Below are 12,661 nucleotides of genomic sequence, written 5' to 3'. Positions count from 1 at the left end.
TTAAATTGAATTATTTACTGACTTTTTCTTTGAATCACAGTGGTAGTGTGAACTTGTATCAGAAGGCTGCTTGAGTACCTGACTGTGGTTCAGGTTTTTGGGGGAGATTATTTTTCCTTTCTGTCTTCTTGCTGTGCCTTTTTGGATAGCATCTTTATTTCTAGAATATTCTAACTTGAAAGGAATAGCACTTTGGTGTCTGCTCACACCTTGGTTTCCTTTCTTAGCATATTTAGAGTAATATTGTGATGAACAATGGATGATGTCTTAGATCTGATGAGATACTCTAACAATAAAAGCTAGCATGTGTTAAGCACTTTCCTCTTGCCAGGCAGTGCTGTAATGCCCTTCATATGTAGTAACTCATTTAAACCTTTAACAATCACATTAGGCAGGTGATATCCACCCCCGCCCCCGCCAATTTCATGTAAGAAAACAGAAGCACAAACAGGTTATACAGCGTGCCCAAGGTTACCTATATTGGCTCATTTAGTGTAACTTGACCACCCTGAGTCTACAGATAGGCTGCTGGTGAGAATCTAATTTCATCCCTATAAGATTCCTGGCACAGTACCTGATACTTGCTGAGCACACAGCTAACAGTTGCAAGTTCCTGCTCTCAGAAAATGGGCCATTGTCCTTATTAGAAGGACAGGCTACTCTTCTGTTATTCACTTCTCATTCCATGATGTGGGATTCCAGCTTTAAGCGTTTTCCTTGGACAAGAGCCGGTTTTCTTAAAAATGTGAATTATTAGAAGTCTTTTCTTTATGTGTTGTAAAAAGGATGTTGCTCTAAGCAGATCTGTGAGTTCTATCAGAACTTTGAAGCAATGCTCATCGAAAAGTCCAGTTTAACAAGGACAAGAATTCTTCCCACTTAATGTTCCCCCACCCTAGTGTTCCTCCCTTGTCTCCTCTCCATGCCCACATCAAATCTACACAGGTAGTTTTAAGTAAAGTGAATTAAGAAGAAGAAAAGAAAGCAAAAATTTGTGGGTTTTCCCCTCATTTTTTCCCCTAATGATCCTAAACTATAACTTTTTGGATGATTTACTGCCTATATTTAGAAGAGAATAACTTTGAATCCATCCATCCTTTCTTTCACTCTTTTATTCTATTTTTTTCTTCAACAAATATGTGATATTCATTCTTTTAAATTCAAGACACTGTGTTTTATGCTGCCTGAATGAAAGATGTTTCTCAGACTTTGTTCACACCCTCGAGGAATTTTTATAAACAGAATTATAGAAAAATCATTTTCCCTCCCTTCCTCACTCTGCATTTCTGCTAATCTCTTTCTTCTATCTTCTTTCATTACCCACCCCACCATTATTTATGAACTGGGAGTCAGGGAGAAATAGAGAGCTTTAGGAAGATTATATGATTTAGGCTGAGTTATACTTGAACTTGTAGAGATGGGGGTGGTAGAACACAGCAGGGCAACAGTGGGGAGCAGCCCAGACAAAGTCACAGGAACTGGCTAGCCAAGGGGCGTTGGAGCATAGTGAGAAGTCCAGCTGGAAACAGGAAGGGAATGAAAGGACAGATGGGAGATGAAACTTGCAAGCATCTGACCATCCCGTCTTATTTCACTGGCTATGTGGACAATCATGTGAGGTAGTAAGTCTGAAAGTGCTTAAAGGGAAGTGCTGTATACTGTAATGCCATATAGATTCATCCTTGTCATTCTAATCATCATCATGATGCTTCTGGGCAGGACCCCTGCCCTAATGACATTAGGATCACCAGAATTTATCCTTATGCTCTACTTCTGTGTCCTAAACATAAAGTAAGAATTGGATTCTAAAAGACAAACTCAGTGGTTTAACAGTGAACGATGCCAAGCTGATGTTTATAGAAACCTATTAAGGTGAATGAAGACTATGTGTTGGCTGAGAATAAAACAAAAACGTTTGGTCTGCTGACCTAATTATCTTCATCACCCCTGGTTAATTAGCACCTCTCTTCCCTCAACAGAATGCCAGGGGATAGGGAGAGAATAGCAGGTAGACTGGAACATATTTCTTCTATGAGTACAAAGATTTAAGGAAAAAACCACAACTTTAGGTTCATTTGCCCCAATCTCTGATGCTCTCACCATGAGAACCAGCCTTTTGGATTAAATCTCTCTATGTCTATCTGTATAGCCACACTGAGAGATTTTGGTTGCTGGGTCCTTCATTTTACATATTCAGTATCCATCTTCACTTCTGTTGTGTTTCTGAAGAACTTTGATTTCTTTCTCTATATGAAAGGATATATGCTGAAGCAATATTTTAATATGAAGAAGCAAAATGATATAAAACTGGTTTTATATACTTTTATAAAATAAACTCAGTGAATGTAGCCATGATTGTTTTCATTTGATATTGTAGCATTTGAAAATCAAATTAGGCCAGAAAACCTAAATACCCTCCTCAGATAAAATAAGAAAAATGTGCAGGCATATTGAAAACTCATTGACATTTTTCATTAGATTTTAAAATAAGTGTTAGAAAGTTCAGTGTGATGTCCTAACATGCCATCTGATACTCATAATGTTCATGTTAACTTGAACTTCTCTATAGGCTTCCCTGGTAGCTCAGCTGATAAAGAATCCACCTGCAATGCAGAAGACCCTGGTTCGATTCCTGGGTTGAGAAGATACACTGGAGAAGGGATAGGCTGCCCACTCCAGTATTCTTGGGCTTCCCTGGTGGCTCAGACAGTAAAGAATCTGCCTGCAATGCAAGAGACCTGGGTTTCATCCCTGGGTTGGGAAGATCCCATGGAGAAGAGAATGGCAGCCCGCTCCAGTATTTTCACCTGCAGAATCCCATGGACAGAGGACTCTAGCTGTCTACAGTCAATGGGGTCACAAAGAGTCAGACACAGCTGAGCGACTAAGCACAGCACATAGTGTTTGCAGCTGCAGGAAGTTTCCTTTGGAGAAAAAAAAAAACAAATCCCTGAAGAGATTTTCAGTCAGTTCAGTTCAGTCACTCAGTCGTGTCCGACTCTTTGCGACCCCATGAACCGCAGCATGCCAGGCCTCCCTGTCCATCACCAACTCCCGGAGTTTACCCAAACTTATGTCCATTGAGTCAGTGATGCCATCTAACCACCTCATCCTCTGTTATCCCCTTCTCTTCCTGCCTTCAATCTTTCCCAACATCAGGGTCTTTTCAAATGAGTCAGCTTTTCACATAGGTGGCCAAAATATTGGAGTTTCAGCTTCAATATTAGTCCTTCCAATGAACACCCAGGACTGATTTCCTTTAGGATGGACTGGTTGGAAATTCTTGTAGTCCAAGGGACTCTCAAGAGTCTTCTCCAACACCACAGTTCAAAAGCATCAATTCTTCCACGTTCAGCTTTCTTTATAGTCCACCTCTCACATCCATACATGACTACTGGAAAAACCATAGCCTTGACTAGACAGGCCTTTGTTGACAAAGTAATGTCTCTACTTTTTAATATGCTGTCTAGGTTGGTCATAACTTTCCTTCCAAGGAGTAAGCATCTTTTAATTTCATGGCTGCAGTCACCATCTGCAGTGATTTTGGAGCCCAGAAAAATAGTCAGCCACTGTTTCCACTGTTTCCCCAGCTATTTGCCATGAAGTGATGGGACCGGATACCATGATCTTAGCTTTCTGAATGTTGAGCTTCTAGTCAACTTCTTCACTCTCCTCTTTCACTTTCATCAAGAGGCGCTTTAGTTCTTTTTCACTCTCTGCCATAAGGGTGGTGTCATCTGCATATCTGAGGTTATTGATATTTCTCCCAACAATCTTGATTACAGTTTGTGCTTCATCCAGCCCAGCATTTCTCATGATGTACTCTGCATATAAGTTAGATAAGCAGGGTGACAATATACAGCCTTGATGTACTCCTTTTCGGAACCAGTCTGTTGTTCCATGCCTAGTTCTAACTGTTGCTTCCTGACCTACATACAGGTTTCTCAAGAGGTAGGTCAGGGGGTCTGGTATTCTTATCTCTTTCAGAATTTTCCACAGTTTATTGTGATCCACACAGTCAAAGGCTTTGGCATAGTCAATAAAGCAGAAATAGAATTTTGGCCACCAGTGATTTTCCTAGCATTTTGCATAGAATAGTTTATGACAGTGGGGATGCCCGTGAGAACTCTACTGCTTTGGTTTCTGTTGATTGGATTTGTATTTCTTACTGGACTGTACCCATGTCTGAAAGTGACATGTTGATGTAGCTCCACATTCTTAAAGTAGCTCACCATACTGAAGATATTCTACAACTTAAAAAAACTCACTTTAATGATTTGACTTTATTAATTTATATATTTATGTGTACATTTATTTAAAGAAACCATCAATATTTTGCTGTTTGGCTTCATCTTCATTGAATAAAGAGATTATGGAATTGTGGAGCTGGGAAGGGCGGACATACCCATTCAGTCATGTTGGTTCCTGTAGACTTCTTGAATTAAGACTCCACACTATTGATTGACTAAGGGTACCTAATATTCTCTAGCACAAGTGGAAGAATAATTGCTTTATTTTCCCTTAGAGCTAATGAATGGTACCCTGTAGTTGTATTTTTAACACTGGGAATAGAGCCAGAATTAAATTTGTCTACAAATTACTGATTTTGAAATAAATATAATTGCCATGCTTCAGATCAGCCTCTTAATTTTCCATATGAATTAGGTATTTTGCTTATTGACAAAATGTATTACAAAATCTGCTTATGGCTAGTACCAGTTTTTAAAATTTCTGAACCAATCCTATAAGAGTGTTCCTCTTGGTATGAATAACAATTAACAACTTAGTTAATTCATACACTAAAAGACAGACTCTAGAGTCAGAATATCTGAGTTCCATAGCTGTCTTTACTGTTTTCTTGCTCTGTGACCTTGGACACATTTCTCAACCTCTCTATATCTCTATTTCTTAATCTAGAAGGTAGGGATTACAGAACTATTTCTCCAACTAATAACACTCATTAAATGTTATCTTCTGTTAAGTTTATGATGGTTATTCACCCATGTCTGCTATATCTGGACTTTATTCCCATTGATTCTTCTAGGAAAACAAAAGCCAGTCACTGAAAGTAATAATTGCAGTTTTCATATTGAGAATTTTTAGTGTCTATTAGTGATAGACACTATTAGTGTCTATCTAGATAGAAGAAGTAGTCCATTGTTGCCTTTTTTCATTCATTGTTGTCTTTCCTGAAGGGTCTTTCCAGCCTGTCCATTCACTTACTACACCACCTCCAGAGTGAGCTTTTCATGATCAAGTCTGGCCTCTCTATCTCACACTTAGACCCCTTCTTCAGAGTCTATAGTGCAAGTGCAGACTCGTTGGCATGCTGTATAACTTCCTCTAACCAAATCCCTTCCTACTTTTTTTTCACTCTTCTGCCCTCTTCAAAGCTTGCTCTCAAAATGTATTGCTTTTTCCTATCACATTTTCTTCATTAGCCTCCTGGTTTCTGATGTGCTGCTTATTCTCCCCTGGTGACCTTGTTTGACATTCACTACTCTCTTCTTGATGGCCTCAGTGATTCTATTACCAGCTAGCTGCCTAAGGCTGCCCTTGATAAGCTCCTGTGTGGACTCCACCAGTCTAGGGTTGTCCACTTTTTCTTTTTACCCTCTTTTTCTTGTCCCCCGCAACATATGAGTGAGATTTCCCCCAGAGTTCACCATAGTTTAACAGTCAGGATCCAGTTTGTTGATTCAATAAATAAAATGAAACAAATGAAGGTTTTATTTATATACCCTAAGCTTTGCTAATTCATCCTTATACAAAAGGGATGAAGCTTTGTTGTATTCAGGGAGACCAGATTTGGAGCTTGGCCAATGGCATAAGGTAGAATTACACTGAATATGTAGCTTTTTGTACAGGAAAAGAAATTGTATTTGATAAGTCACAAATAAGCAATGAGTAGGTTCCCATCACTGTGTGAGGTTACTGAGTAATGGTATAAATAATACAATTGACACTGTGTTTCACATTTATTATTGAGTAAGTGATAGCATATGGACAAAAGTGTGCCATTTTACCACATAAGTAACTAATTCAGTCATTAAATAATACAATTTAAATAGAAAAATATAACTTTATACTGTTGTCTATCATTTACAGAAAATAAACAAAAAAAAAAATCTAGCAACCAACTAACCTAAAAGTTAAAGAACATATTCTGTGGATAAATTCTATGATAAAAAGAATAAAAACATAAAAATGCTAATATGGGTTGCAAAATTGCTAGGTCCAGATCTCTGCAATTGTTTTCTTCCTAAATCATGAATTCTCTGTGGGTTTTACTTTGAAATGGGTATTTCTGCTATAAAGTCTGATAAATGATATTCCTACTCTAAAGAGCAAGCAACTGGAATGCCACATTTTTGATGCATATTTTTGCAGCACAGAGGGGATTAAATTCTAAATGTCTCAGCTGTTAAAGGCCCCTTCAGACTTGCGCAAAAGAAGGAGAAAGTTTTCCATAAAGCAATTCATCAGATCTATTTGGGCATGGTGACATTCTCTCAGAAATCGCGTAGATGAGTTGTGCTGAATGTTCATGTGTCTGCAGCTGCTTGGGATATTTGAGAAAAAGGTATCTTTTGGTTCTTATCATGTGTTCCCATCGGCTGGCCTGTGCTCATCACTGGCTCATGTCCTCCAAGGATTTCACAGTTAGTGCTCATATTATAGTGACATCTTCCATTTTTGGGTGTTCACTAGGTTCCCTGACCTGTGCTTTGCTTTTTCCACCTATTATATCATTTAGTGTTCACTGTGTGAGCTTGAGGGAACGACTTATTAAATTTATATCTGTTTTCTACAGTGTGAAAAGTTTGTTAAACTGAATCTTATGCATTATTAACTTGACAAGTACTTACTGTTGCCTTCTCTTACCTAATTGTTGGTTGTTGAATCTGGGGAATGCTCTGATTACTTCAATAAAGGCAGCAGTGATCAATTTCATAAACAAATCATTAGATGTAAAACACACGTGTAAACAAGTAGAGTCATTTGCTGACTGTTGATGGACTCAAAACAGTTAAAAGAAGAAGCAACTGATAGGATAAACTAAAATCAAACAACTGGAAACAAGTTGTGGTATGTTAACTGGCAATTTGTAATAAGATAAAGTGATGGATACATTTTCACTTGATTGGAAAGTGAAGAATACTTTAGAGTTATAAAACAGCACTTTATGCATTTATCTTTTCATTATCCTAATGTACAGGAAGTGGGACAAGTAAATGCATCTGACTTAATGCATTTGGTTTATTATTTTTTGTTATGATTTGAACCTTGTCCACTTCCCAGCATATCTCCTACTACATATCAAATGCATTCTTCTTATCAAATAACTTGCATGTTTCTGACCAAATTCAGGCCTTTAAAAAACTTCTGTGCCTTGTCTAAACTGTTCCTTCTGCCTGGAATGCCCTTCTCATCTCCACTTGTCTAACTTCTCCTCATTCGTCAGGACTCCATTTGAACGTCACCTCTTCAGACAAGCATTCTTTAAGTTGTTTTATGCATGGCTCCCCGCCTCTTCCTCTGGGGTACCACGCCACCCTGTGCATACCCCATTTAATATATGATATTTGAATTTTCTGTTCACTTGCCAGGTGCACTAAGTTGTGACTCTTTGCAAGCGTGGCCTGTCCATCTTCTGTAGTTTTATTTCTGTTTTTCAGCACCTCTCCAAGTCTAAACAGAGTGTGGACTCAATGTGCAGTTGTGACTTGGAGTAAATATATTCACATATATCATGGATGCACATCTCTGGTGGCTCAGCAGTAAAGAATCTTCCTGACAGTGGCTGTCAATGCAGGAGACATAGGTTCAATCCCTGGTCCAGGAAGATCCCCTGGAGAAGGAAATGGCAACCCACTCCAGTATTTTGCCTGGGAAATCCCATGGACAGAAGAGAGAGGAGGCTACAGTCCATGGGGTCGCAAAGAGTTGGACACGACTTAGCAACTAAATGAGAACAACATATCCTGTTGGTATTTTGTAACTTCCCCAACTCCTATGTCCCTATAGAGACACACATACATATCCTCAGTGCATTCTGGTGTGTGGAAACTTTGAGTAGCCTCATTGTGGTTTTGTTTTAGCTGTTGAAACTCAAGCTCATGATCTGGCAGAAGGGACTACTAGAAGAATGCACTCCACATTAAGTCCTTTTGTCCTTGAGTCCAGAATATGCTTGTAGACCTTTTCTAGTGAACCATCAGGGTGTTTCATATTAGCACTATGGGAATGAGCTTATGTTAAACAAGAATATGGAAATATGAAGGAAGGCAAAGAATGAGGGTCAGACAATGCAACAGAATCGAGACTGGAAGCCAGAGCCCTGAAGGAAGCCTGTCTGCCCACTGTAGACTGTGATGTAGGTCCAGTGCAGAGGAGTGAGTGTCTGCTTTCACTCCTCATTTGCCCCCTTCATCCTCTCTGTGCTCATTACTTGGTTCCCTTTGATAGAGCATGGGAGACAGACATGGATTGCTAGGTAGCAGGCTTTTACAACTATGATTTCATTCCATTTTGAAGTTTCTCTCAAAATGGCTGATTTATTTTCCTCTCATGGGTGCATTATGTATGTGTTGTTTTGTAAGATCAGTGAATTCAGACAGGCCCTCCACGCTTTTGTCCTCCAATCCCAGCCATGCAGTGCAATGCGGCAGCTCAGAGAAGCAGAGAGCCACGCTGGGCTGTGGAAGAGACAAAGGCACAAATCCCACCTGGTTTCCTTCAAAACAAGCTACTGGTTTGCAACAAACTACCGGATGGTGATAAAAAAGGTTCTTACCTGTTTACTTAATGGGTGACTGGCCCCTTTGCTTTTATTTAGCCATCTGTTCTGGTCTATGTCCCTTTAAACTTGTAAGATCCATCACCTCATTTAAGCTGTTACCTTGACACATTGCAATGTTGTGGACATAATGATCCCACAGAGGAACAAATTAAAACAGTTTTTCATGATTAGAAGGTTAAATGAGGTAAGGCTGTGGTAGTAAGTGGTGAGATAAGGGGTTTTGAGGAAGCAGAACTCAAGGGACTTTCAGGTGATTCCAAAATTAGGTTGGCTAGACAGAGGGATGGATGGGGCTTTTACAAATTCTGGGAGCTGGGCAAGAGAGAAGTCTTCCTTTGGGTGTCTGACTTTGAGGCCTTATTCTGTTGCCCTTTCAGAGACTGTGACCACAGGCCCAGGGAGGATTCAGGGGCCAGCTTTGGGCTTCTTTTCTTCTTTGGGACATTCTGTGAGGAGTAAAAGGAAGCTGACTCTACCAGAAAGTGGCAAGCTAAAAACACAACAGCACCACCAACAAGCATTCAGTCTTTCCCAGAAAGTTATTTGGTTTCCCTTAAGTTTGAAGAAGAGTCAAGGGCAAAGCCCTTTCTTCAGGAAGGAATATTTCATTGTGTCTTCACCCTGGAGAGAAGGCAGTGTTGTTCCTGACATCTGTCCTCATCTCTCTTCTTTCTTCTTACTCTAGACTTGATTTTCTGTCCAACCCTTGATGACCCATTTGTCCTTGAGAACTAGGCCTTAGAAAGTCAAGCTCTTTGTCCACTTACTCTCTTAAATCATTTCCTGCCCTGACCACCCAGGCTTCTCCTGATACGATTAGTGTTATTGCAGCTACCTGAACTCAACATCTCAGGCATCTCTGGATTTTCTGTCTGGCACTTCTGTTCAGTCAGAAGCCAAGGTTTCTGTCCTCCACCTAAATTGAGTTGCTCATGTCTTTTCTCACCTTTTTACTCCCCCCTGCCACTGTTCTTACTTCCATCCCTCATTACTTCTGTCCTAGACAATTGGAATATCTCCCTAACTAGTTGCTGCCTATGTTTGGTTTCACTCTGCTCCAAAGTGCCTCAAACACTGGCGACTGATTATAACATAACAGTCACATTTCAAAAATTAAATAATTAAACAAAAAATCTCCTTCAGTTTTCCGTCATCCAACAAACTCAGCAGAGACTTCTCAGCTTGGTATCTGAGACAGTCTATAAAGTTATCATCTTTATTTTCAGCTTTTTCTTCTTCTCTGTGTCACAGTAAAACAAAATGCTATGTGGCTATGAATAACCTCATGTTTTCTTGCCTCCTTACTCTGTTCCCTCTTCCTAGAAAGCTCTGCTCACACATGTCTAGTGAAAAATGCATGCATTTTATCAAGTTCAAGCACAAATACAGCTCTCCTTTCCCCATGGCCGTCTGATGCAGTTGCTTCTACTCTGGTTTGATGACAAACCCATTTAGGGGATGTTCTTATGCTGCTTGATATGGTTTTTTCCCTACTGTTAGCTTTTTTGAATCTTACTTTTGCATATCCTATAGCACAAAGTTTCTTGCCTATAAAGGGTGCTAGATAAAGTACAGAATAATGCTTTATAATGAGACTGGGTCTACCAGAATGTGCAAAATCCATTTATTCATTCACACACATATTTGTGGGTGCTTACAGTATGTACTCTGTTAAAGACCTAGGATACAGGGCAATATGGCATAGTGCAGCTCAGTTCTCCAGAAACTCAAAATTACATGAAAGAAAAGTCATGTAAGGAATTATGCCATGAAAAATGCACAACAGGAGAAGGGTCTTCAAAGTACTGGAGTGGTGGGACTCCTTACCTCTATTAGAGTAGGTAGGTTGGGGGTGAGGGGACGATACTGGGGAGGAAAATGAACAGATAAGAAAGGCTTCCTATAGATGGGAAAGTCTGACTCGGGTTTTCAAAGCTGCATAGGAGTCACTGAGGATGATAGGAAGATAAGGCGAGATAGGAATGGGATGGAAATATAATCCATACTCAGTTTGTTTTCAGAGGCTCAGGGCATTAGGGCAATCTGGGCACCAAATAATTGTTTTCTGTCTCCAAGTGAAACATTCTTTTTCTGAGACTGTTTTTGATTGAAAGTCATTCATTCTTCTTTTTTTTTTTTTTAATGTTTTGTAGAGAAAGTCTGTGATTGCAGTGAGCTTCATAGCAGCATTCCTGTTCCTGCTGGTGGTGCGCCTTGTAAATGAAGTGAATTTCCCATTGCTACTAAACTGCTTTGGACAACCTGGTGCGAAATGGATACCATTCTCCTATACATACAGGCGGCCCCTTCGAACTCACTATGGATACATAAATGTGAGGACACAAGAGGTAAGACCTCAGAGGGTCACTTAGGGTTTGAGGGTGTCCGTGGTAACAACTTTTCTTTGGGCGCGAGGTGGCTTCCCATTACTGAATTTCCTCTATGGCCAGTGAGCTTCTTTGGGTCCCTGACATTTCCTGTTTTTTCATTCTTAGACACTTTCTGACACATGTCTAAAGTCTGCTGCCCCCTCCTGCATCAGATCTTCTGATTCACTGGCTTCATGTGGAGTTGAGGAAGCAATTACTTGTTTTCCTGGTGGTTTGTGGCATAACATACATATCTTTCCATTTAGAAACTCTGATCAGCAGTCACCAGCTGGAGAAATGGCTGGCTTTATTTCCTGGAGGTCAGCTGGTTGGGGACAGCTCTTTGTAGAACTGCAAAGAGGCATTTATACTCTTTAAAACTCTGTAATCCTTAGACCTGGAGCTAGAAAAGGCCAAGCTGATTTAAAAATTCTCAGTGGCTGCAGAGATAATGGGATTTAAAGAGTTTCCAAATTTAAAGGGGTTAAAATCATTCAAATCCTATAATCACTGAACCTCTAAATCTTTGTAGCCCATTGGTGGTACAGAAGAGGATGGAGGTATATTGACAAGTAGAAAGTGCACACTGTGCTAGCATTTTTGCAAGCAAGGATTTGTGTCACAGAGTGAAGTAAAAATAAAAAACCTCACAAAATGTATGCAGTATATAGAACTGATTAATATAATTGTTTTCACTATTTGTTTCCATGGAGTGGGATGTGTGAGATTAATAGTCATCGCTGCCAAGTCCAAGCCTTTGGAATTTGTTGGTGACAAAGGTACAAATCACGAGTGTGTCTACATCACTGGAAAGAATTTTGGATCAGATCCCACTGAAAGGTCATTTTTGCAAAAATACTAGAGAAGAGAATTACCCACAGAATGCAACTCCCATCCCAAGAATTATTCATAGCGTCAGTGAGGGATGTTGAAAACTGGCTTTGTCCATCCCCTTTTGTAGGCAATATCATGCCTGAGTCATTGCTTCTGGTTAATTTGATTCTTTGAAAATTGTTTCTATATATGCATGATTTATAGGCTTTTATTAGACTTTATAGTTAAAAAGAAAAAGGCACCATTAATAGCATATAAATTCTTAGGAGCCTTGCTTGATGTTTATCCTTTAATTGGCTTTGAATTAATTTTTTTTAAAGTGTCTATTGCTTGAATTTGTTGAATGTCCTAATAAATTGATTACTTATATAAAAATGTATCACTTAGAGAATAGTTTGTTTCACTTTTGTCTTTTGTTTCTTTATTTCAGACTGTCATTTAATATTCTATAACTCTACTGGATTGTGTTAATCATTTCACAAGTGCCTCTCATGGGTAGAAAATGAAGCATGTGACTGAACTGTCTCACAAATTACTCTCATGAGAGAAATCTCACCAAATATCAAAGGACCTTTCATTTGTTTATATAATAATGGATTGGATTTTGGAGTGTTAAGAGGAAAACTGACCTAGGGTTGCAATTATTTAATTACTC

General features: G+C 39.3%; 1 protein-coding gene across 6 annotated transcripts in view; it reads left to right on the top strand.

The window, feature by feature from the left end:
• The window catches only part of ST6GALNAC3 (ST6 N-acetylgalactosaminide alpha-2,6-sialyltransferase 3), a 592,462-nt gene that overhangs the window by 237,474 nt on the left and 342,327 nt on the right, over positions 1-12,661 (top strand). For all 6 annotated transcript variants that reach the window (XR_006268130.1, XR_006268131.1, XM_043460937.1 and 3 more), the window contains one exon: positions 10,957-11,151. Coding sequence is in view for 4 of the 6 variants with exons in the window: in XM_043460937.1 (XP_043316872.1) it covers positions 10,957-11,151 (195 nt within the window). In the remaining 2 variants the exon portion in view is untranslated. The remainder of the gene's footprint in view (positions 1-10,956; positions 11,152-12,661) is intronic.

The sequence above is a fragment of the Cervus canadensis genome, chromosome 2 (genome assembly GCF_019320065.1).
Source record: "Cervus canadensis isolate Bull #8, Minnesota chromosome 2, ASM1932006v1, whole genome shotgun sequence".
NCBI classification, from domain to species: domain Eukaryota; kingdom Metazoa; phylum Chordata; class Mammalia; order Artiodactyla; family Cervidae; genus Cervus; species Cervus canadensis.
The sequence above is the reverse complement of the archived record's forward strand: the minus strand, read 5'-3'. Positions and strand labels throughout refer to the sequence as shown.